Genomic DNA, 20,334 nt, shown 5'->3' on the forward strand with positions numbered 1-20,334 from the left:
TGTATGCCTCAGGATGGGCAGAAGAAGGGAAACAATGGAACAGCATTAGCGTAGCTGCTGTTCATAATATTAACAGTACTAGATGATAATGTGCATTTAATCAGATGTACTGGAGTACAAGGTTATGGGATGTGTTAAATGTATGCCAGGCTGAAGAGATAAGTCTTTAGTCTACATTTAAACTGGGAGACTGTGTCTGAGCCCCGAACACTGACAGGAAAACTATTCCAAAGTTTTGGAGCTAAATACTCTACCCCCTTTTGTGGACTTTGAAATTCTGGGAACTACTAGAAGTCCAGAATTTTGTGACCTTAAAGACCGTGGTGGATTGTAACGTGTTAGAAGACTGGAGAGATAGGTGGGAGCTAAACCAATTAGAGCCTTGTACGTGAGTAGTGCTAATTTATAGTCAGTTCTAAACTTAACAGGTAGCCAGTGCAGGGATGATAATATTGGGGTTATATGATCATATTTTCTTGATCTGGTAAGAACTCTGGCGGCTGCATTCTGGACTAACTGTAGCTTGTTTATTGAAGATGCAGGACAACCACCTAGTAATGCATTACAGTAGTCCAGTCTGGAGGTCATGAATGCATGAACTAGTTTTTCTGCATCAGATACAGATAAAATGCTCCTAAGCTTGGCAATATTCCTAAGATGGAAGAAGGCTGTTTTTGTGATACTGGAAATATGATTTTCAAAGGATAAGTTTCTGTCTAATGTTACGCCCAGGTCTTTCACTGTTGAGATAGTAGTAACAGTGCATCCTTCTAGATGCAAGCTGAATTGCGAGAGCTTCTGTGTACTGGTTTTTGGGCCAATAAGTAATATCTCTGTCTTATCAGAATTTAATAATAGGAAATTATCGGTCATCCAATTTCTAATATCTTTAACACACTCAGTTAGTCTAGACAAATTAGATATTTCATCTGGTTTTGATGAGATATATAACTGGGTATCATCGGCATAACAATGGAAACTAATCCCATGCCTTCTAATTGATGTTACCCAATGGAAGCATGTATACTGAGAAAAGCAGAGGTCCTAAAACCGACCCTTGTGGGACCCCGTATTTCACTGGCACTACACTGGACAGTTCTCCATTTAAATCTACAAAGTGGTATCGATCAGACAGGTAGGATCTAAACCATTTTAATGCCTGTCCCTGCATACCTATGTGATTTTGTAAGCGATCTATGAGGATATTATGATCTATAGTGTCAAATGCAGCACTAAGATCAAGCAGGACTAAAATCGAGATGCAGCCTTGGTCCAAAGCTAAAAGCAAGTCTAACAAAAAGCATTTGTGATTTTAACTAGTGCAGTTTCTGTACTATGATGGGGCCTAAAAATTCTTCAAGGATATTGTTTTCCTGTAGGAAGGAGCATAATTGAGCTGACACCACCTTTTCTAATATTTTAGATATAAACGGAAGGTTTGAAATCGGTCTGTAATTTGATATTACATCAGGGTCTAGTTTTGGTTTCTTAAGAAGAGGCTTAATAACTGCTAACTTAAGAGATTTTGGGACATGACCTAGATATAACAAAGAGTTAATAATATTAAGAAGAGGCTCTCCAGCTGCATGTATCATTCTTTCAGCAATCTAGTTGGAATTGGATCCAACAAACACGTTGTTGATTTAGCTGTGGTGATAAGTTTAGCTAGCTCTTCCTGCCCTATGCTGGTAAAGCATTGTAGCTTTAAGTGGGGAGCTATAGGCTGGTCTGGATCACCGGATGCCGTCAATGGTTGAACATCCAATATTTTGTTCCTGATACTATCAATTTTTTTAGTGAAGAAATTCATAAAGTCCTCACTACTAAACTGTGCTGAAATACTCTCTCCAGAAATCTGATGCTTTGTTAGTTTAGCCACTGTACCAAATAAGAATCTGGGATTGTTCTGGTTTGCAGTTTGCTCAGATGCTCAGCTCTAGCAGCTTTCAGAGCCTGTCTATAGTTGGCCAGACTGTGTTTATATGCAATTCTAAAAACTTCTAATTTGGTTTTTCTCCACTTTTGCTCGAGGTTACAGGTTGCTCTGTTGAGGGCGTGAGTATGACTATTGTACCATGGTGCAGGTGTTTTATCTCTGACCTTTTTTAGTCGGATGGGGGCAACAGTGTCTAGTGTGCTGGTGAAAATATTGCCTATGCTGTTAGTTACTTCATCTAGTGCATCTGCATTTAGGGGTCTAGTAAGAAGTTGAGACAGATCTGGCAGATTGTTTGTAAATCTGTCTACAGTGGTCGGAGTTATAGTTCTACCAAGTTTATAACGTGGAGAGACGTGTCTAATATGTTCTACAGGTAGCGTGTACACTAAGAGGTGATGGTCTGTGATGTCATTGCTTTGAGGTAGAACGGTTATATCGGAAACATCAGTCCCATGTGATATAACTAAGTCTAGTGTATGATTAAGACGATGACTTTGGCTATTAATGTTTTGTTTAACCCCAAAGGAATTTAGTAAATCTGTAAATGCGAGTCCTAACGCATCGTTAGCATCGTCTACATGAATGTTAAAGTCTCTTCATGTCAAAGTGCCTCATGTCACTCCAAGTAAATGCGAGGAAGATTGTGTGGACAGTTCAGTGCTTTGCACTTTTTTCCTCCTATAGTGTTACACTTGTCAGCAGTAACTCCACACTGCTGAAAGGCAGTTCAAATCTGACAAGGTCAGTCTGGTTCCTGGATCACTGCCCATTCCATCACTAGGTCTCATTATGGAAGGTTTGATGTATTCATTGATAAATTTTTGCAGTAAATGTAAATGTTTGACATGTCTATTGGACACTACTACTACTGCTTCTACTACTAATAACAATAATACTTCTCATTAACCCAAAGACAATCATTCATCTCTGATAAATGCTTCATCTTGGTCATGGTCATTGAGCCGGAGCCTATTCCCAGACCCATGGGTGTAAGGCAGGAACACATCCAGGATAAAATGCCAGTTAACTGCAGTGCACCATGCACACACTCATTCATGCCTAGGGCAAATCACAGCATGTTTTTGCAAAGTGGAAGGAGATTGGAGGACCAGTAGAAAACCCAAAGCAGACATGGGAAAAACATGCAAAACTCCTGACAGAAAATAACCCAGTGCAGTCTACTGAGCCACTGGCACTGCTCTAACACAAAGACACCTTGATATATGGAGAAACAGAGACAGGCTGATAAACATACTTAAATACTTAGAGACAATGAGATGAAATGACAGCAAAATCCAAGACTGATAAGACTTTTAGTAGTGGATATTGTGGCCTTTGAATGGGGTCCAGAATGATACCAATATCATGAACTGGGTTGAAAGATCGTCAGTCATCAGTGCGCAGTGTTGTAGGATCACTTGATCTTGAGAATGTTGAGCTTTTCAGATGTTTCAGATTTTTGGAAGGGTTTAGTCTCTAGATAGACCTGTGGTATCTATCAGGATAGCAGTGAGTGGAAGCATATGTAGATAATGACTGGCAGGGGTCCAAGCACTGAGCCTTAGAGAGCACTTTGAGTGACAATGGAGGTGTTAGAGGTGTGGCCAAAGAGGATAACAGTGTTCTGTCAGTCAGTTAGGGGCAGATCTAGTCCAGAGTGATGAACACCCAGTTCACAAAGCCTGAACAGGAGAACGTAATACGTAATACACAGATTAATCTCTGCAGCTTTTATCATTATTATTATTAGTAGTATTAGTAGTAGTGGTAGTAATCATATCAGATCATAATATATACTCAGAGAATCGCATGCCTAAAGGAATGATTTGGTGAAAAATAAAATTTCTCTTATTCAAACATATTTGGTGTCTGAATTTTGAATATCTTTCATTATTAGCTAGCAATCAATTCAATTCAATTCAATATATGATTGATGACCTCCCAAAACCTCCCAGCGTCGCTTCACGTGAGCAGTGTTCGACGAGCAGACTTACTTTTGTACTTTAGCACAATGTGGCATCAATCCAAGCTTATGATCATAATATAGTTCCACGCTGAACATCAATTTGTAAACACTGACTGACTGAAAATAACCAAATCACTTATTTTAAAGGAAATCTGTAGCATAAGTAAATATATATTTTTTCTTATAAAGAAATGATCAGGACTCCCAGTTACATATCAGCTACACTCTTGTTTACAAGTGCACTGTTAAGGAGTCTAGTGTCTGAAAGGGTAGAGTGAACATAATGAAACACATTTAACATGCAGTGAAGCCCTCCTTCAGGAACAAAAATAAACCCGTCTAGTACCTTTTTTTTCCCTGACAGTGTATATTATGCCAGAGGATTGTACTCCAGTCCTTTAACACATGCATCCCCTAAAGCTATTGGTCATTTCAGTGTAAAAGAAGGATACAGCAATATGAGAATTGGTTGTCCAATACTGCTGGATCAGCAGATATGCAAACGGAGCTCCACGCCGGGCATTTGGCAGCAGAGAGATACTGCGGCAGCACGTGGGACAAGTGATGCTTTTCACCCAGCTGCAAATCTAAAACCAGGAAATAGTCCTTTTTTTACAGCACAAGGCATGATGTAGCCAAGTGAGGAATTTACTGCATGCTGGAGTGAGAACAGCGGTGTGTATGGATTGCCTTTTTCTTCTATCCTCTGCTGTCTCTGTCCCTTCTCTCACACTTGCTCTCTCTGCAGGACTAGGTGGCTATGGAGCCTCTGAGCATCCCTGTGGTGTTGGTTACTCTCAGCAGTTTCCTCATCTCTCAGTGGATCTTTCACGTCGCATGTCCATGGCTGTCCGAACGCCTCATTCCGGCTTTCCTCACGCTCACACACATGCAGAGGACAGAGTGGAGCTCTAGGTCAATTTTCTTTCGTTTTTTTTTAGTATGTCTTGTGCATTTCCTGTAAGAATGTAAAACTATTTACGTATCTGTGTAGAGCAGTATTAAGTATTTATGTTTACCTGTCCCTGATTCATGATGTATTATAACATGCAAGCTATGTGTATCCCAAACAGGGCCGTCTCTACAGTCCATGCTTTGGTGGTGGGACTTTTTTGTCTCTACATATTACTTTTTGATGATGCTATCAAGAAAGATCCAGTTTGGTGAGAGTTTTATTGTGATATTGTTTATGTTAAAAATTCAACATACTGTGATATTGTTTATGTTAAAAATTCTACATATTGTGATATTGTTTATGTTAAAAATTCTACAATTCTACATCTTGTGTTTTTGTTTTTATTTTAAAGGGGAGATCCTTCACTGGTGAAACTGAATGTGGGCATAACCACAGGCTACCTCATTTCAGGTGAGGACCTTTATAATTATATAACCCTTAAATTTGGTAGCACAGGTCAGTCTAAGCGCCTGTATTGATATATCACTTTCATTATGCGGTGGGTATACTGTAGTATGTTCATAATGATATGCATATACAGTATGCTGAACTACATCAGTAAACAGCTATGGGGTGGATTTCGGGTTTTTAATGCCTGGAATATGTTTTGACGATTCCGAATAATTATTTGTACCTGGTTAACATAGTCCATGTATAGTACATCACAGCTGATTATCACAGTAACTGCATGGTAAAGTTGCTCTGCACTGCAATAATAGGTCAACATTAACATTAACATGAAGTCATTATTACGAACATGTTGCTTAGTTCCGAAATCCTACTAAAACACAGTTAACCAATCAGGATTTTTTCCTGTTTCTGTTTGAAAGCTACTAGCCACCTAACTCCACTGAATGTAAAAATTAACCTAATGACGTGAAACTTTAAATGCATTAAATGTAAAATATAAATAAATAAATAAATACATAAATACATAAATACATAATAAAATAAAATAAAATAAAATAAATTTTTTTTTAATTTTTTTTAAACATTTTCAAACATTCATAAGCACTTCCAGATCTGGGAAAAGTGTTTTCCAGAAGGACCAGGGAGAATTAAGTTCTTAAAGTAGAGCTGTTTTATTATAGTTATTCATATGGCAATAATGCTTGACAGTAGATCTTATCTTAAAAAATAAACAAGACATTCTGTGTAAAGCCACTTCTCCTACTGTATGATTATTACTCATAGTCTCATTCCCCTGAAATGAATCCCTGGCTATGTCACTTTACCGTATACTACATACACTCTGAGAAAAAAGGTTCTTCAAAGTTTTCTATACATAGTTAAAGGTGGATTATTAGGTTAAAACCACTAAGAGTCAGAGAGACAAAGTGTTTGTATATCTTAAGTTGTCTGCAATTTCACTGCTAAATTAAAATGTTTAAGCAAAGGATTGTAGTTACTGTGATCCAAAATGCATTAACGTCTGGCTGTAAAGCCAGAAGGAGCAAATCATTTATGGAAACTCAGCGGTTGCTGGATCGGTGGCATCAATTTCTAGCATTTTAAATGGAAATATTTTAAAAATATAAGCATAAATGGAATAGGGTTCCTCTGTAGGGCATATTACGGCTAACAGTGTGATCTATGTCAAGAAACCTTAAGCTGTCATGGACAGGTTACATTAAAGAGCCATAGAGAACAAATTACATAACATGATATTATATTATATAACAGGTTATATCAGGATCTCTGAGTTTGCTCCTTTGCAGGAACCCTACTAATAACTGTACCTTCTTGCTAAGTATGGGTTAAAAGGTGCATTTCTTTTTACTTATCTGCAACATTTACTTGAAAATATAATAGAGTACTATTTACATATAACAAACTGGACATATTCATGTTGATGACATACTGAGCAACACTACATATACTACTATTGGGTGGGGTTTAGTATGAGTAGCATGCTCACTATGCCAATGTGTTACATCCACCCTAATTCCATCACTGTTCACTCACCATACTCCCATTACATTCCTTACATACATTCTTACTGTGGTCAGTGTTTCTTGTTCTTATTTTCTCTTGCTATGATAGTTATTTGTCTCACCTGTTTGCTCGTTATCCCTTGTAATTCTGGGGATTTATTGGTGGTTTCCTGGTATGTTTGGGATGTATTACTTGTATAAAGGTGTGTTGCCATGTTGTGGGTTTCCTAGTAGTGCCAGTGCTTCCGGGTCTTTTTTTGTGGTTGTTTTGATTACCAATGTTTAATCATCTCAGTCTTTTTATTTGCATGGACTTTGTGTTTTGAACCTCTTTGATTTGACTATGATTCTTTTATATTTTTCCTAATGCATGCATTTAAGGTATTTGCATATCTGCTGTTAAAATTTGCGGGAACTAAAACTAGTGAGGTCTGCCTGATCAGTCGATAAGAACTTTTAGGTCCTGGTAACAATTTCTGTCAGTTTTCTGTCAATATCTGTCAGTCAGGCTTTAGTTTGAAGGAGCCTTTCACCTTCTTAATGTTGCTTAATCTTTTTACTTTCCAGTAAGATTATTATCAGATTTCTTCAACTGTCGCTAATTTCGCATATTAGCTGTGAACATAAGTAGCATTAGGTAAAATCAAATTTAGCTTTATTTAACTGCAGGTTTGTTTTGAATAATGATTATTATACTTTAAAGTTTGACACATTGGAGAGATTCCAAATGTGCAGTGACCATAAGAAGTTAACAAGTTTACCTTCAACCACTAAAATTCTGAGCTAAAGCATCTCACACTGAAAGCCAACATTGTCCTGATTCATTTTATATCAGCCTTGCAACGATAAAATAATTCATTTGTTCATACATGACTGAAAATGTCTGATCGCCATTGTCCCGATAAAGAAGGTTAAAATGGAACTTTGACAACTGTGTGCTTTGTTTTCTTTTCAGATCTGCTGCTTATGATCTACTTCTGGGATTTCATAGGAGAGAAGTATTTTGTCATACACCACCTTGCTGCTCTTATTGCCTATTATTACGTACTGGTGAGTTTTTAAATGTGACAGATTTCTTCCTTATACATATTTTTAGAGTAGTCTAATTGTAATATGCCATAATTATATGTATATAATATTATCAGAGTCAACAGAGCAAATGACAAGGTTTTGGCATTGAACGTTAACATAGACTATAAGGACTCAATAATGCAACTATGACAGCTGTTAAAGGACAAAAAGTTGACTACTCCGGTAGAGCTGGATAAATGTAAAGGTCAGTAAAGTGCCTTGTAATTGAATGGAGCCAATTAACATACCTACATGGCTCTCAAATTCAATGTCAGATGAGCTTTATTGGCAAGACTAATTGTATGTGTCGCCAAAGCATTTAAAAGGGCATGGAATGAAAACAAAATTATTAGATGTACAAGTGAGAACAACAAAATAGCAGAACAAAAGCCTATAATCTATAGGGATGAGTGAGGTGTTGGGATGTGGTAGCTTAGTGGTTAAGGTCCACTTAGTGGTCACTGCTGGGCCTCTGAGCAAGGCCCTTAATCCTTGATTGCTCAGTTGTATAAAATGAGATGAATTGTAAGTCGCTCTGGATAAGGGTGTCTGCCAAATACCAGGAATGTGAATGTGTGTGTGAGAGTTCATGAACACATCACTGATTGGTCAGCTCCTCCCTCGATTGTTATGGCTTTACCATATGCAGTCTCTTTTGTTCTCCAAGCAAATACTGAACTTTCCTCTCTCTCTCTCTCTCTCTCTTTATCTCTCTCTCTCCCCATATATAAAATTAAAAATTGATATTATTCCTGCTTCCAGGCTACCTGATTCATTTTCTGGCTCTGGTGTGCATATATGAAACACTTACGTGGCTGGGATTCCCTCAAGACTGAGTCTGGGCAGGAGTTGTTCAGTGTTACAGTTCCACCCCACTGCTTTCCTTAATGACTGTGAAGGAAAATAAGCTCTCTATGTTCACGGGCTGGCAGCATAAAAATTTTATCTTTTGCTGTACTTTACTGAAAATACACACTAAGTTAAAAATCCCTATACAGTATTGTTTAATTATTTTGTCATGAATAAAATATGGAACGGCTAAATAATATAAACCGCAAACAAATATTTCGTTCAATTTCATTTGGATTTTGGAAAAATAATAAAGAATTAATGGATATCTAATATACTGCAGTTGAATTTGTCTATGGATTGTAGACTAGTTTCGCCTCACAGTAGTCATTTTGAGATATTAGCACCATTGTTGTCTCTTTATTTATTGTAATAACAATGTCATTTATCAGAATATCATACTTACATATTTTAAATCAACTTTTTATTTATTTATTTATTTTTTGATAATTTTGGAATTTCCAGAAGCATGCTTTATAACCTACGGGCATCATATTAAAATATTAGATATCTAGGGTTAGAGATGATATAAAAAGGACAATAAAGTGGATTTCACCATGTGGGGAACGTTCATTTTCAATGCTGGTGTATGATCACTTTCATTCATGTGCTTTTTTGTTGTGTTTTGTTTTTCAGAGTCAGGGAATATTGCCCTATTTTGCTAATTTCCGTCTGCTTGCTGAATTTTCCACCCCCTTCGTGAACCAGAGGTAAACTCTAACACACACACACACACACACACACTTCTGATCAGCACACACACACACAACCATTTTATATGTATTAAAATATTTTTCAAATAACTTCTGAACTTTTAGTGTTTGGAGATTCAAATGTTTTGTTCTGAATGTCTGAATGACGTCCTCCAACCTCCCATAAAACATCCCAGTAGGTGGATTGGCAAAGCTAAATTATATGAATATGTGTGTGTGTGTGTGTTTGTGTGTGTGTGTGTCCCACCCTGGGTGTATTCCTGCGTCACAGCCAGTGTTCCTGGGAAACACTCCAGATCCACATCAAACCTCAACAGATTAAAGCAGTAGCTAAAGATGTAGCTGGACACTGAGAGGAACTTGGCAAAATCTCTTTTAAAATGTGTTTCTGTTGATTCTGAGTATTTTTTTTATTGTCTTGCTGCAGCATACACCCTTGGTTTATTTTTAATGTGTTTTATTGTGTTTTTTTTTAGTCTCGATTGTAAAATAGAAGTGTATTTTCCATTCTTTAGAATTGTATTCAGAAACAGTGATGGATGCAAACTTGTTCTGAACAGTAAAGTATGACTTATTTGGATGAAGATGTCAGTTTAAATGCTGTTGAACATTGCACGATGTGTTACCCATAAATAAGTAGCATGGAAAAGTTCTGTTTCTAAGTATAATTAGTTCCTCTTGGCCCCAACCTTAACCCCCCTTCAAAAAAAGGCTGGAACGTTTGCTACTGGACCAGTGATCAATGGAAACGTGGAAAAAACTTTGATCAACACAGTCGGCAGAACATGAACATTTTTATTAAAATATACTGTATATATTTAACATATATTTTATTGCATTTATGTAATTATTATAGATATAAGTTACAAAGTTATAAACAAAACATTTAATATCATCACATCTCCACTCTGACTCTAACTCTAAAGCTCATGTTTGACCACATGATATGATTTCAGGTGGTTTCTTCAGGTTCTGGGCTACCACAAGCTTTCCAACCCCAGCCTTGTTAATGGAGTAGCCATGGCCTTTTCCTTTTTCCTGGTGAGGATCGCGGTCATTCCAGTCTACTACAGCCAAGTGTACAGTGTGTACGGCACTGAGGCCTTCTACAGACTCACTCCGGGGGCTCGCAGCGCCTGGATCCTCTGCAGCCTCTGCCTCGATGTCATGAACTCCATGTGGATGCGCAAGATCCTTCGGGGGTGCCTGAAAGTTCTACGCTCCAGCAGATCCCAAAAACCAGTGATAGAGAAGGAGAACCCAAAAATTGACTGAGACAATTAGAGTATTAAACCTATCATCTAAATAGACAAATACTGTGATATTAAACATTAAGCCTCCAGGACCATGAGGGCGCATGCAAGACAATACAGGGTCTATACATGGGGCTACATTGCTGTAGTTGTACAATTACTGACCGTAGGTAATGTGTAGACATGAATAAATGGTCAGTCCTCCTTTCCTCTACCAATCAATGGAAAGAAAAGACAAGACCTTACATAATCGAAACTGTGAAACGATTCCACGTGCCCGACATTTTCACTGCTGTTCAGCTGCTCAAACTATTTTGAAAGCGACTGCACAGCACTGCAAACAAACAATGTTTTAAAATCACGCATTAACATAATTTATCAAGTATTAGAATTTCTATTGTAGCCCTGTTTCATTTTTGATCAAAACTTTCCACTTGTTTTTCTTTTCACCCTAGTAAATTTAGCTAGCTAATAGAAAGCGAGGTTGCTGTGTCAGAGTACCTTTCAATCACTGTTAGTGTTAATATATTGAGATAGGAGGAAGGGGCAGGGCTTACAGAGAGTGTCTGTTAATATACAATATATAGCCAAAAGTTTTGGGACGTCTGCCTTTACATGCACATGAATTTAATATGGAGTTGGCCTGTCTTTTGCAGCTATAACAGCTTCGACTCTTCTGGGAAGGCTTTCCACAAGGAGTGTGTTCATGGGAATTTTTGACCATTTGTGAGGTCAGATACGAGAAGGTCTGGCTCGCAGTCTCCACTCTAATTCATCCCAAAGATGTTCTATCGGGTTGAGGTCAGGACTGTGAAGTTCCTCCACACCAAACTCGCTCATCCATGTCTTTATGGACCTTGTTTGTGCACTGGTGTGCAGTCATGTTGGAACAGGAAGGGGCCATCCCCAAACTGTTGCAACAATTGGGAGCACAACCTCTGAAAAACAACATCTGTATTCAGTGATTTGGAGGGGTGTCCTAAAACATCTGGCAATGTAGAGGATGAGACTTCAAAGAAGAAACAAAGAAAACTTCTGGCGTTCTTTTTGAATGACATCTCGTCCCAGAGTTCTCTAAAATGGAAAAGGTGGAACCTCTTTTCATTGATTAATGGAGTAAAGGAAGACTGACAACTTATCATATCAAGAGAGTGTACAGTAAGCTGCAATCTTACTTAATAAATTGTAATCTTCAAAGTGACCTACACTTTATAGTAGATAGAAATTATTATCTAAAATATTTCAATTAGAGTAGGTGCGAGTTCGGTGTACCTGATGAACTGGAAGTCCTGACAGCGCCTACTCCACCCGCACCTGCGGACAGGTTCGAAACGAACTCTTCACATATTAACCGAACGACTGAGGATAAAAATCCGGACAATCAAAGGATGCTAAGCTGCTATGAAGCGAAACCAAATTTGCCTTTATTTTATCGGATGCAATAAAGTCAGCACAACATCAGCACAGTTTAATGTAAAGGAACAAGTCCATGGCTTATGACTGGAGCAAAATGGATGCCGTGACTTGTTACTATGTTATACATACAAGAAGGGACCATGCATGCCTATAAAAATGATTTTAATTCTGAATTCTCTGGATGAATGTAAGTACTCAAACCCACTTGAAGCAACCTGTATAAAAACCCTCTGCTCCGGAATATCATGTGAACTGTGATTTGAAGTAATATTAATGAATGAGTTGGAACAGAAAGTTGGAGATTTTTTTTTGTTTTTACCATGTGCTATTTCTCACCAGAACTTTGAATGTGTAACTATAAATTATTGACTTAAGTGACTTTGTGTATTTGTTGAATGAAATCTGTGTGGTGTTATGAAACGTTAGAAGCGGCAACAGCAACATGATCATTAATGAGAGGAGGAAAAAATACATAATAATATGAGAGTTCCCGAACTTGGCAGGAAATTTGTATGCACTTATTTGAAACCATATTTCATCATCGGTTAAAAAATGATCCCTTATAACAGTCCAAAGTGAAAGCATATCTGTTCGAGTGTTGTTTTTATCTTGCTATTGATGGTCTTTCTTTTGCTGTTTTCCTGTTGTCTTAATTATGTTATTGTTATTATGTTATGTTATGTTATGTTATGTTATGTTATGTTATGTTATGTTATGTTATGTTATGTTATGTTAGTTTATCTTATACTGATTTAATTTTGCAGCCACATTGGTTGACACTTGCTGTCGTTTAAATGTGATCTAGAAGTAAAGCTGAATTGACTTGACTTTGTATTCACTTCAGCTACAAACACTACAGATACAAACCTCATGCCCCGACTTACATGAAGAAAAGTCCAACCAAATGGTCAGCCACAGCCAGTGAGCAGTGATAGACAGAATGAGAGAGTAAACAAAGAAAGCTTCAATGAAAATAGATTCAAGCCTAATGGAGCTTTATTTACTTACTATGTTTTTCCTCCCTTATCAGGTAAGGCATTTATTTATTGATTGATTTTCTTATTTGAGGTATAGTAAATGATTGTCTGACCGTTTGACCTAATAGTGGAGTTTGTGTCATAATGCAGTTGTTGACCGAGTAATCTCATGACAGCAGGAGGTGTTTATGTGTTTCTCTGTGTTTTTGTATTTCAAACTTGCTTATATAGGATAATGAGTGAGTCTTCAAGGCCTTGTGTGTATATTTATCCCTCTCTGTGTTAGCTAGTGTGCTAATGTTTGCTACAAGTTGGAGAAGAACTTGGTTAACACAGATAGGGTACAAAAATCAGGCGGGGATGTGATAGCTTAGTGGTTAAGGTGTTGGAATACTGATCGGAGGTTTAATTTGGATAAAATAATAACCGTTAGTTTGCTCACTTGTATAAAAAACGTGATATATTGTAAGTAGAGCTGTCTCTACCAAATGCTGTAAATGTAAGAGGGACCACGAATGCATATCGTTTTTATTTTTCGGAAACATTGCGCAGTTCATTATTATATTTCCAGCTGTAGATATTTGAGCTGCATCCCAAAGTGCATACTACAACACAAAAGCGTTGATCTGTACACTGTTGTTGTCGCAAATACTTAGTCAGGCTAAATGAATTCTCAGTGGATGAGTATTGATTTGGTTCTTGCAGCTAAAAGGACTGACATTTTAAATTATGCTGCTTAAAAAGAAACTTTAGGTTTTTGTCAATAAACCTTCAGGGATGTTCATGTGATCAAGGTCTTAATTAGACCATGAAAAAGAGATATGCTAAATCTATTTAATAAAATATAAATACACTATATCGCCAAACGTTTTCAGATGTCTGCCTTTACATGCACATGAATTTAGACAGACAGACAGACAGACACATAGATAGATAGATAGATAGATAGATAGATAGATAGATAGATAGATAGATAGATAGATAGATAGATAGATAGATACTTTATTGATCCTGAAGGAAATTCCAGAAATATGGATATTATAGAGAAATATGGATAATATGGATATGGATATGGATAATATAGAGTTGCCCCGCCCTTTGCAGCTATAGCAGCTTCAAATCTTCTGGGAAGGCTTTCCACAAGGTGTTTATGGGAATTTTTGACCATTCCTCTAGAAGCGCATTTGTGAGGTCAGGCACTGATGTTGGATGAGAAGGTCTGGCTCTCAGTCTTCACTCTAATTCATCCCAAAGGTGTTCTATGGGGTTGAGGTCAGGACTCTGTGAAGGTCAGTCAAGTTTCTCCAAACCAAACTCACTCATCCATGTCTTTATGGACCTTGCTTTGTGCACTGGTGTGCAGTCATGTTGGAAGAGGAAGGGGTCATCCCAAACTGTTCCCACAAAGTTGGGAGCATGACATTGTCCAAAATGTCTCGGTATGCTGAAGCATTAAGAGATCCTTTCACTGGAACTAAGGGACCGAGCCCAACCCCTGAAAAACAATTCACTGATTTGGCCAAAACCTTTGGCGATATTCGTGTACATTGAAGCTCTGTTGCTTTGCTCTTATGTGTTATAGTGTGGTTTCTTCATCCAACCACCAGTCGGCGATAAAAACGCCACAGAGCCACGTGTTCTTCACCCCTGGACCCAGTGAAGAAGCCGGTTCACGCTGTATGCTGGGTAACGCACTAGGCTCGACATTGAGAAAAGCATGGGGATTTTTATATCAGTATTAAAACATTAAAACGCATTATAATACATTTCTGACGCACGGCACAGTATTACAGCCAGGTAAAAGTTATTTTATTGATTATTTTTATTCATGTGAAATTCACAGTGTGTGTCGTGTTGTATTATAAAACATGTTCAGCTGCAAGGACTTTTGTGTGACATTCATTGAAAAGCATTTATTATCAATTCTTAAAAGTTATTATCAATTATTACTCAGATTTCACTCAGATTATCCGTTTGCCTGTCAAGTCTGAATGATTATTTATTTATTTATTTATTTATTTATTTATTACAGTATTGATAACTACAATGACTCCTGTGTGATGTCTTAAAATAAATGTCATTTATTAGAAGAAACTTCAGTGGGTGTTTTGCGTTAAAAACAGAAATAATTGAATTGCATCACTTCAGTCCAATATTTATCCATTATTGTACTCTGCTTTATTATATGTAATATGTCACGTAATAAGGTCACGTGACACGGTGTACACTCTCACTGAGTCAGAGGGAGATGTGATGTTTATGTAGTGTCCCTGCGGCTGGGTTATTAACTGTTAACTCTCTCTCTCTGTGCGCTCTCTCTCTCTCTGTGTGCGCTCTCTCTCTCTCTCTCTCTCTCTCTCTCTCTCTCTCTCTCTCTCTGTGCGCTCTCTCTCTCTCTGTGCGCTCTCTCTCTCTCTCTCTCTCTCTCTCTCTGTGCGCTCTCTCTCTCTCTCTCTCTCTCTCTCTCTCTGTGCTCTCTCTCTCTCTCTCTCTCTCTCTCTGTGCGCTCTCTCTCTCTCTCTGTGCGCTCTCTCTCTCTCTCTCTCTCTCTCTGTGCGCTCTCTCTCTCTCTCTGTGCGCTCTCTCTCTCTCTCTGGGCTCTCTCTCTCTCTGAGCTCTCTCTCTCTCTCTGGGCTCTCTCTCTCTCTCTGGGCTCTCTCTCTGGGCTCTCTCTCTCTCTCTCTCTCTGAGCTCTCTCTCTCTCTCTCTGAGCTCTCTCTCTCTCTCTCTCTCTCTCTCTCTCTCTGTGTGCTCTCTCTCTCTCTGTGCGCTCTCTCTCGCTCTCTCTGCGCTCTCTCTGCGCTCTCTTTCTCTCTCTGCGCTCTCTCTGTGCGCTCTCTCTCTCTGCGCTCTCTCTCTCTCTCTCTCTCTCTTTCTGCATGAGTCTCTCTGTCTGTCTCTTTTTGCATGTGTCTCTCTCTGTCTTTTTCTGCATGAGTCTCTGTCTGTCTGTCTCTTTCTGGGTGAGTCTCTCTCTGTCTTTTTCTGCATGAGTCTCTCTGTCTGTCTGTCTCTTTCTGCATGTCTCTTTCTCTGTCTGTCTCTTTCTGCATGTCTCTTTCTCTGTCTGTCTCTCTTTCTCTGTCTGTCTCTGCATGTGTCTTTCTGTCTGTCTGTTTCTCTGTCTCTGTGTTTTGTGGAAGTTTAACACAAACTCGTATGTGGTTATATAATTAATACATAAAAGCTAATTGGTGCTGGTGTGTTAAAGATGCTGTTAAACGATCTCTAACATGTTTACACACTAAACAATAAAGTGGGGCTGTGTTCTGAGATTGCAGGTTTCAGCTATCTCTGTATCACTAGGATACAAAGTGACATGTTTTGTGCAGCCCTGCTTTAATCATGAGATTGTTTACATACAGTGACGGTTGTTTACTGTGTCCACCTCCTGACAGAGACGATGTCCAGTCCTCTTGGCACAGTCAAAGCGGAGGCTGTTGCGATGTCTGATGAGAGTCGAGCTCCGCCTTCAGGTTGTCCCATGCACCAGGACTCCAAAAGAGGTGATTAGAACAATAAAGTCAATTGGATTCATCTGTGTTCTGCAAAAAAAATAATCCACGAATTTCTGACCTTTATGTGAAGTCAAGGGCGAAGACGAACAAACACGTTAGACATGAAGTATTGTGTTATTCATGTTGTTGCTGATCTAGTTATTAATGAGGTTCAGTACAGCCAGTATTGTAATATTCAGCTTTAAGAATCATCATGAGGAGAGTTTTGTCCTCACATAAGCAACATTCGAGAGAAAAATAGTTTTTGATCATCTGTGTTTGTTTGTCTCTGTGTTCAGCTGCTCCTCCTCCTGAGTGCCCCATGCACCGAGCAGCTGCTCCAGAACAACACAAGAGTGCACCAGATGTTCCAGCACATCAGGACAGAGCCTACGAGTTTGTGCAGTGTCCTGTGACCGGAGCTAGAGGAACTAATCCTACAGCATCTGACATCAACCCTGCCAACATGGTGCGATCTTCCTTCCTTCCTCCATCCCTCCCAACCTCCTTCCTTCCTTCCTTCCTTCCCTCCCTCTTTCTTTCTTTCTCTCTCTCTCCTTCCTTCCTTCCCTTTTCCCCTCCGTCTCTCTCTCTCTCTCTCTCTCCTTCCTTCCTTCCCTTTTCCCCTCCATTTCTTTCTTTCTTTCTTTCTTTCTTTCTTTCTTTCTTTCTTTCTTTCTTTCTTTCTTTCTTTCTTCTATCCTTTCTTTCTTTCTTTCTTCTATCCTTTCTTTCTTTCTTTCTTTCTTTCTTCTATCCTTTCTTTCTTTCTTTCTTTCTTTCTTTCTTTCTTTCTTTCTTTCTTTCTTTCTTTCTTTCTTCTATCCTTTCTTTCTTTCTTTCTTCTATCCTTTCTTTCTTTCTTTCTTCTATCCTTTCTTTCTTTCTTTCTTTCTTTCTTTCTTTCTTTCTTTCTTTCTTTCTTTCTTTCTTCTATCCTTTCTTTCTTTCTTCTATCCTTTCTTTCTTTCTTTCTTTCTTTCTTTCTTTCTTTCTTTCTTTCTTTCTTTCTTTCTTTCTTTCTTTCTTTCCATAAATAAATGATGTTACTGATGAATAATGATCTATCAGCAGTGGAGTTGAGTATAATGAGTGAAGAATAGACCTAAAGCAGCTTTATCCTCTTGATTTCAGATGCCTCCTCCTAACCAGCAGCCTTCTCCCGGTCAGCCCTTTTCTCTGTCTGTGATGCGAGAAGAGTCCCACATCCCTCGCGCAGGATCCGAGCAGAACTGGGTTTATCCCTCTGAGCAGATGTTCTGGAACGCCATGCTGAGGAAAGGGTGAGCGACTATTAAATACTCTTAGGCTTCAGAATTGAAATTCGGGCTGATGTCGGGCTGATGTGGTTGAGCATGTATGCAGTTGATCTCATTTTTACATGGATATGTTTAACCTGAACTGTGTCTACCAGGTGGCACTGGAGGGAGCAAGACATCTCTAAAAAAGACATGACCAACATCATTTCCATTCACAACCAGAACAACGAGAACGCCTGGAAGGAGATCCTGAAATGGGAAGTTCTGCATTTAAAGTGCGCATACAAGTGAAACTCGAGTTTTCAAAATGGATCAAATCTTGATTTCTGTTTCTGAAAGAAGCAGTCATGCCTCTTTACTGACCGCCTGTGACTTTTGTGTGTCGTTAAAAGGGAGTGTCCGTGTGGACCTTCTCTTAAAAGGTTTGGAGGCAAAGCCAGAGAATTTACTCCGAGAGCCCGCTTTCGTCACTGGATGGGGTGAGTTTCAGTCCCAGTATGTAAGAAAAAAAAGAAATAGTGTTCTGTCGAAAATAAATCAATAAAAACAGATAAACTGCATGTGATGCATAAATACAGTTATTTATATGATCGTTTAATTAACATAGTTTATTTAATATCTTGTTCTCTATGCTTGGGTCATTTTTTTTTGTGTTTTATAATGTCATATTGATTGCCAGTTGTCATACTATCTATGATCTATCTACTATCTACCGCCACCCCCCAGTTTGTTTAATTACACTATTTCCCAAAAGTATTGGGACACCCCTCCAAATCATTGTATTCAGGGGTTGGGCTCGGCCCATTAGTTCCACTGAAAGGAACTCTTAATGCTTCAGCTTCATACCAAGACATTTTGGACAATTTCATGCTCCCAACTTATTGGGAACAGTTTGGGGATGACCCCTTTCTGTTCCAACATGACTGCACACCAGTGCATAAAGCAAGATCCATAAAGACATGGATGAGCGAGATTGGTGTGGAGGAACAGAACACCTTTGGGATGAATTGGAGCGGAGACTGTGAGCCAGGCCTTCTCGTCCAGCATCATTGCCTGACCTCACAAATACACTTCTAAAGGAATGGTCAAAAATTCCCATGAACACATTCCTAACCCTTGGGGAAAGAGTTGAAGCTGTTACAGTTTTGGTCTGGCTCACAGTCTCTGCTCTAATTCATCCAAAAAGTATTCTATCAGGTTGAGGCCAGTCAAATTCCTCCACACCAAACTCTCTTATTCATGTCTTTATGGACCTTGCTTTGTGCACTGGTGTGCAGTCATGTTGGAAGAGGAAGGGGTCATCCCCAAACTGTTCAGTAAAAGCCCAACCCCTGAAAAACAACACCTGAATTCAGTTCTTCAAAACTTTTGGCACGTTTTTGTATGTATAGTGTGGAAAAGCAAACAGCAAACGAACCAAAAATATCAAAAATGCAACCTTCTAGTCAGAACCTTAACCTGTGACTACAACATACAAACGAAAATTCTGTCTCCCTCTTGCTGAAGGCACGAGCTGCCGTTTGACAGACACGACTGGATCGTGGACCGGTGCGGCAAAGAGGTGCGATACGTCATCGACTACTACGATGGAGGTCATGGGTCGAATCACACCATCCTAGACGTCCGGCCGGCGTTTGATTCTTTAGGAGCCGTTTGGGATCGCATGAAGGTGGCGTGGTGGAGATGGACATCATCATAATCCTGTGCTTCTATATGGGACTATAAGGGATTTATATTCATGCTTATTTATTAGTGATTATTTGGGCTTGTTTAGCTCACTCTGTCAGGAAGTACCATGTTTTGTTATGTTGCGCGCACACACACAGCCAACAGTATATTGATGATTTATTAGTATGGGCTCCAAATATCAGTCATGAAAATAAGTACCGGTGAAACCTCGTCAAATGTAAGTTTATATCAGTTTAATGAAGTTGATATCTGAAAGAATTATCATGTGATAGAATGCAAATACATGGCTAAGGGTGTTGAGATTTAATCATACCACAGATCAACTGATTACTTTTTACACTTATTTTTGTTTGAATAGGAATTTAATGAGTGCCTGATGATGCTTTTTACTTAATTACGAAAAGCTTAATATCTTAACCGTCATCCTAGACATTAATCCAGGGTTAAATATATATTTCATCTTACATGTTGATGTCCAGTGTTCTGCATTGTACTGTAATCTGAGTTTTCTCCCACCGTATGAAATCCACTGTATGCACAATAAACATCATGTTTCATGAACTTGTAAATTACTGTGCTTATACTCGCTATTCCGTTCATTTGTATTCAAGTGACCGTAAATTTATTCTACATTTGTTATAATTAAAAAAGAAAAGCACATCGTCTCAATACCGGAACTGAATTTAGAGAGTTAGTGTTGCAACTCGGACTCAAACCTCTGCGTACAATCACAAACACGGCTTGTTATTTTTTCTTACCCACCCGTTTTCGGAAAGTCCCCGCCTCTTGTCCTATGATTGGCTAGAAGTTAGCATT

At 38.6% G+C, this 20,334-nt stretch overlaps 2 protein-coding genes across 2 annotated transcripts; both read left to right on the forward strand.

Annotated features, from left to right (window-relative positions):
- Positions 1 to 4,534: 4,534 nt before the first annotated feature.
- Positions 4,535 to 12,765, forward strand: LOC131367639 (TLC domain-containing protein 4-B-like). Its single transcript, XM_058413062.1, has 6 exons — positions 4,535 to 4,820; positions 4,979 to 5,068; positions 5,213 to 5,271; positions 7,750 to 7,844; positions 9,351 to 9,424; positions 10,384 to 12,765. The coding sequence occupies exons 1-6, from the start codon at positions 4,666 to 4,668 to the stop codon at positions 10,700 to 10,702; spliced, it is 792 nt and encodes a 263-aa protein (XP_058269045.1). The 5' UTR covers positions 4,535 to 4,665; the 3' UTR covers positions 10,703 to 12,765.
- Positions 12,766 to 14,825: 2,060 nt separating this feature from the next.
- Positions 14,826 to 20,082, forward strand: LOC131367576 (holocytochrome c-type synthase-like). The gene is made up of 7 exons (XM_058412947.1): positions 14,826 to 14,870; positions 16,472 to 16,579; positions 16,870 to 17,039; positions 17,705 to 17,853; positions 17,985 to 18,104; positions 18,222 to 18,308; positions 19,336 to 20,082. The coding sequence occupies exons 2-7, from the start codon at positions 16,477 to 16,479 to the stop codon at positions 19,526 to 19,528; spliced, it is 822 nt and encodes a 273-aa protein (XP_058268930.1). The 5' UTR covers positions 14,826 to 14,870; positions 16,472 to 16,476; the 3' UTR covers positions 19,529 to 20,082.
- Positions 20,083 to 20,334: the final 252 nt, after the last annotated feature.

This window comes from Hemibagrus wyckioides, linkage group LG17 (genome assembly GCF_019097595.1).
Source record: "Hemibagrus wyckioides isolate EC202008001 linkage group LG17, SWU_Hwy_1.0, whole genome shotgun sequence".
Lineage (NCBI taxonomy): Eukaryota > Metazoa > Chordata > Actinopteri > Siluriformes > Bagridae > Hemibagrus > Hemibagrus wyckioides.

Bases quoted from the DNA above. Each gene is read 5' to 3' on its own strand.
- LOC131367639 (XM_058413062.1), top strand. From the start codon at position 4,666: ATGGAGCCTCTGAGCATCCCTGTGGTGTTGGTTACTCTCAGCAGTTTC. The intron at 7,845-9,350 runs GTGAGTTTTTAA...TTTGTTTTTCAG, and splicing joins TTGCCTATTATTACGTACTG to AGTCAGGGAATATTGCCCTA. The intron at 9,425-10,383 runs GTAAACTCTAAC...ATATGATTTCAG, and splicing joins ACCCCCTTCGTGAACCAGAG to GTGGTTTCTTCAGGTTCTGG.
- LOC131367576 (XM_058412947.1), top strand. From the start codon at position 16,477: ATGTCCAGTCCTCTTGGCACAGTCAAAGCGGAGGCTGTTGCGATGTCT. The intron at 17,854-17,984 runs GTGAGCGACTAT...TGTGTCTACCAG, and splicing joins AACGCCATGCTGAGGAAAGG to GTGGCACTGGAGGGAGCAAG. The intron at 18,105-18,221 runs GTGCGCATACAA...TGTCGTTAAAAG, and splicing joins TGGGAAGTTCTGCATTTAAA to GGAGTGTCCGTGTGGACCTT.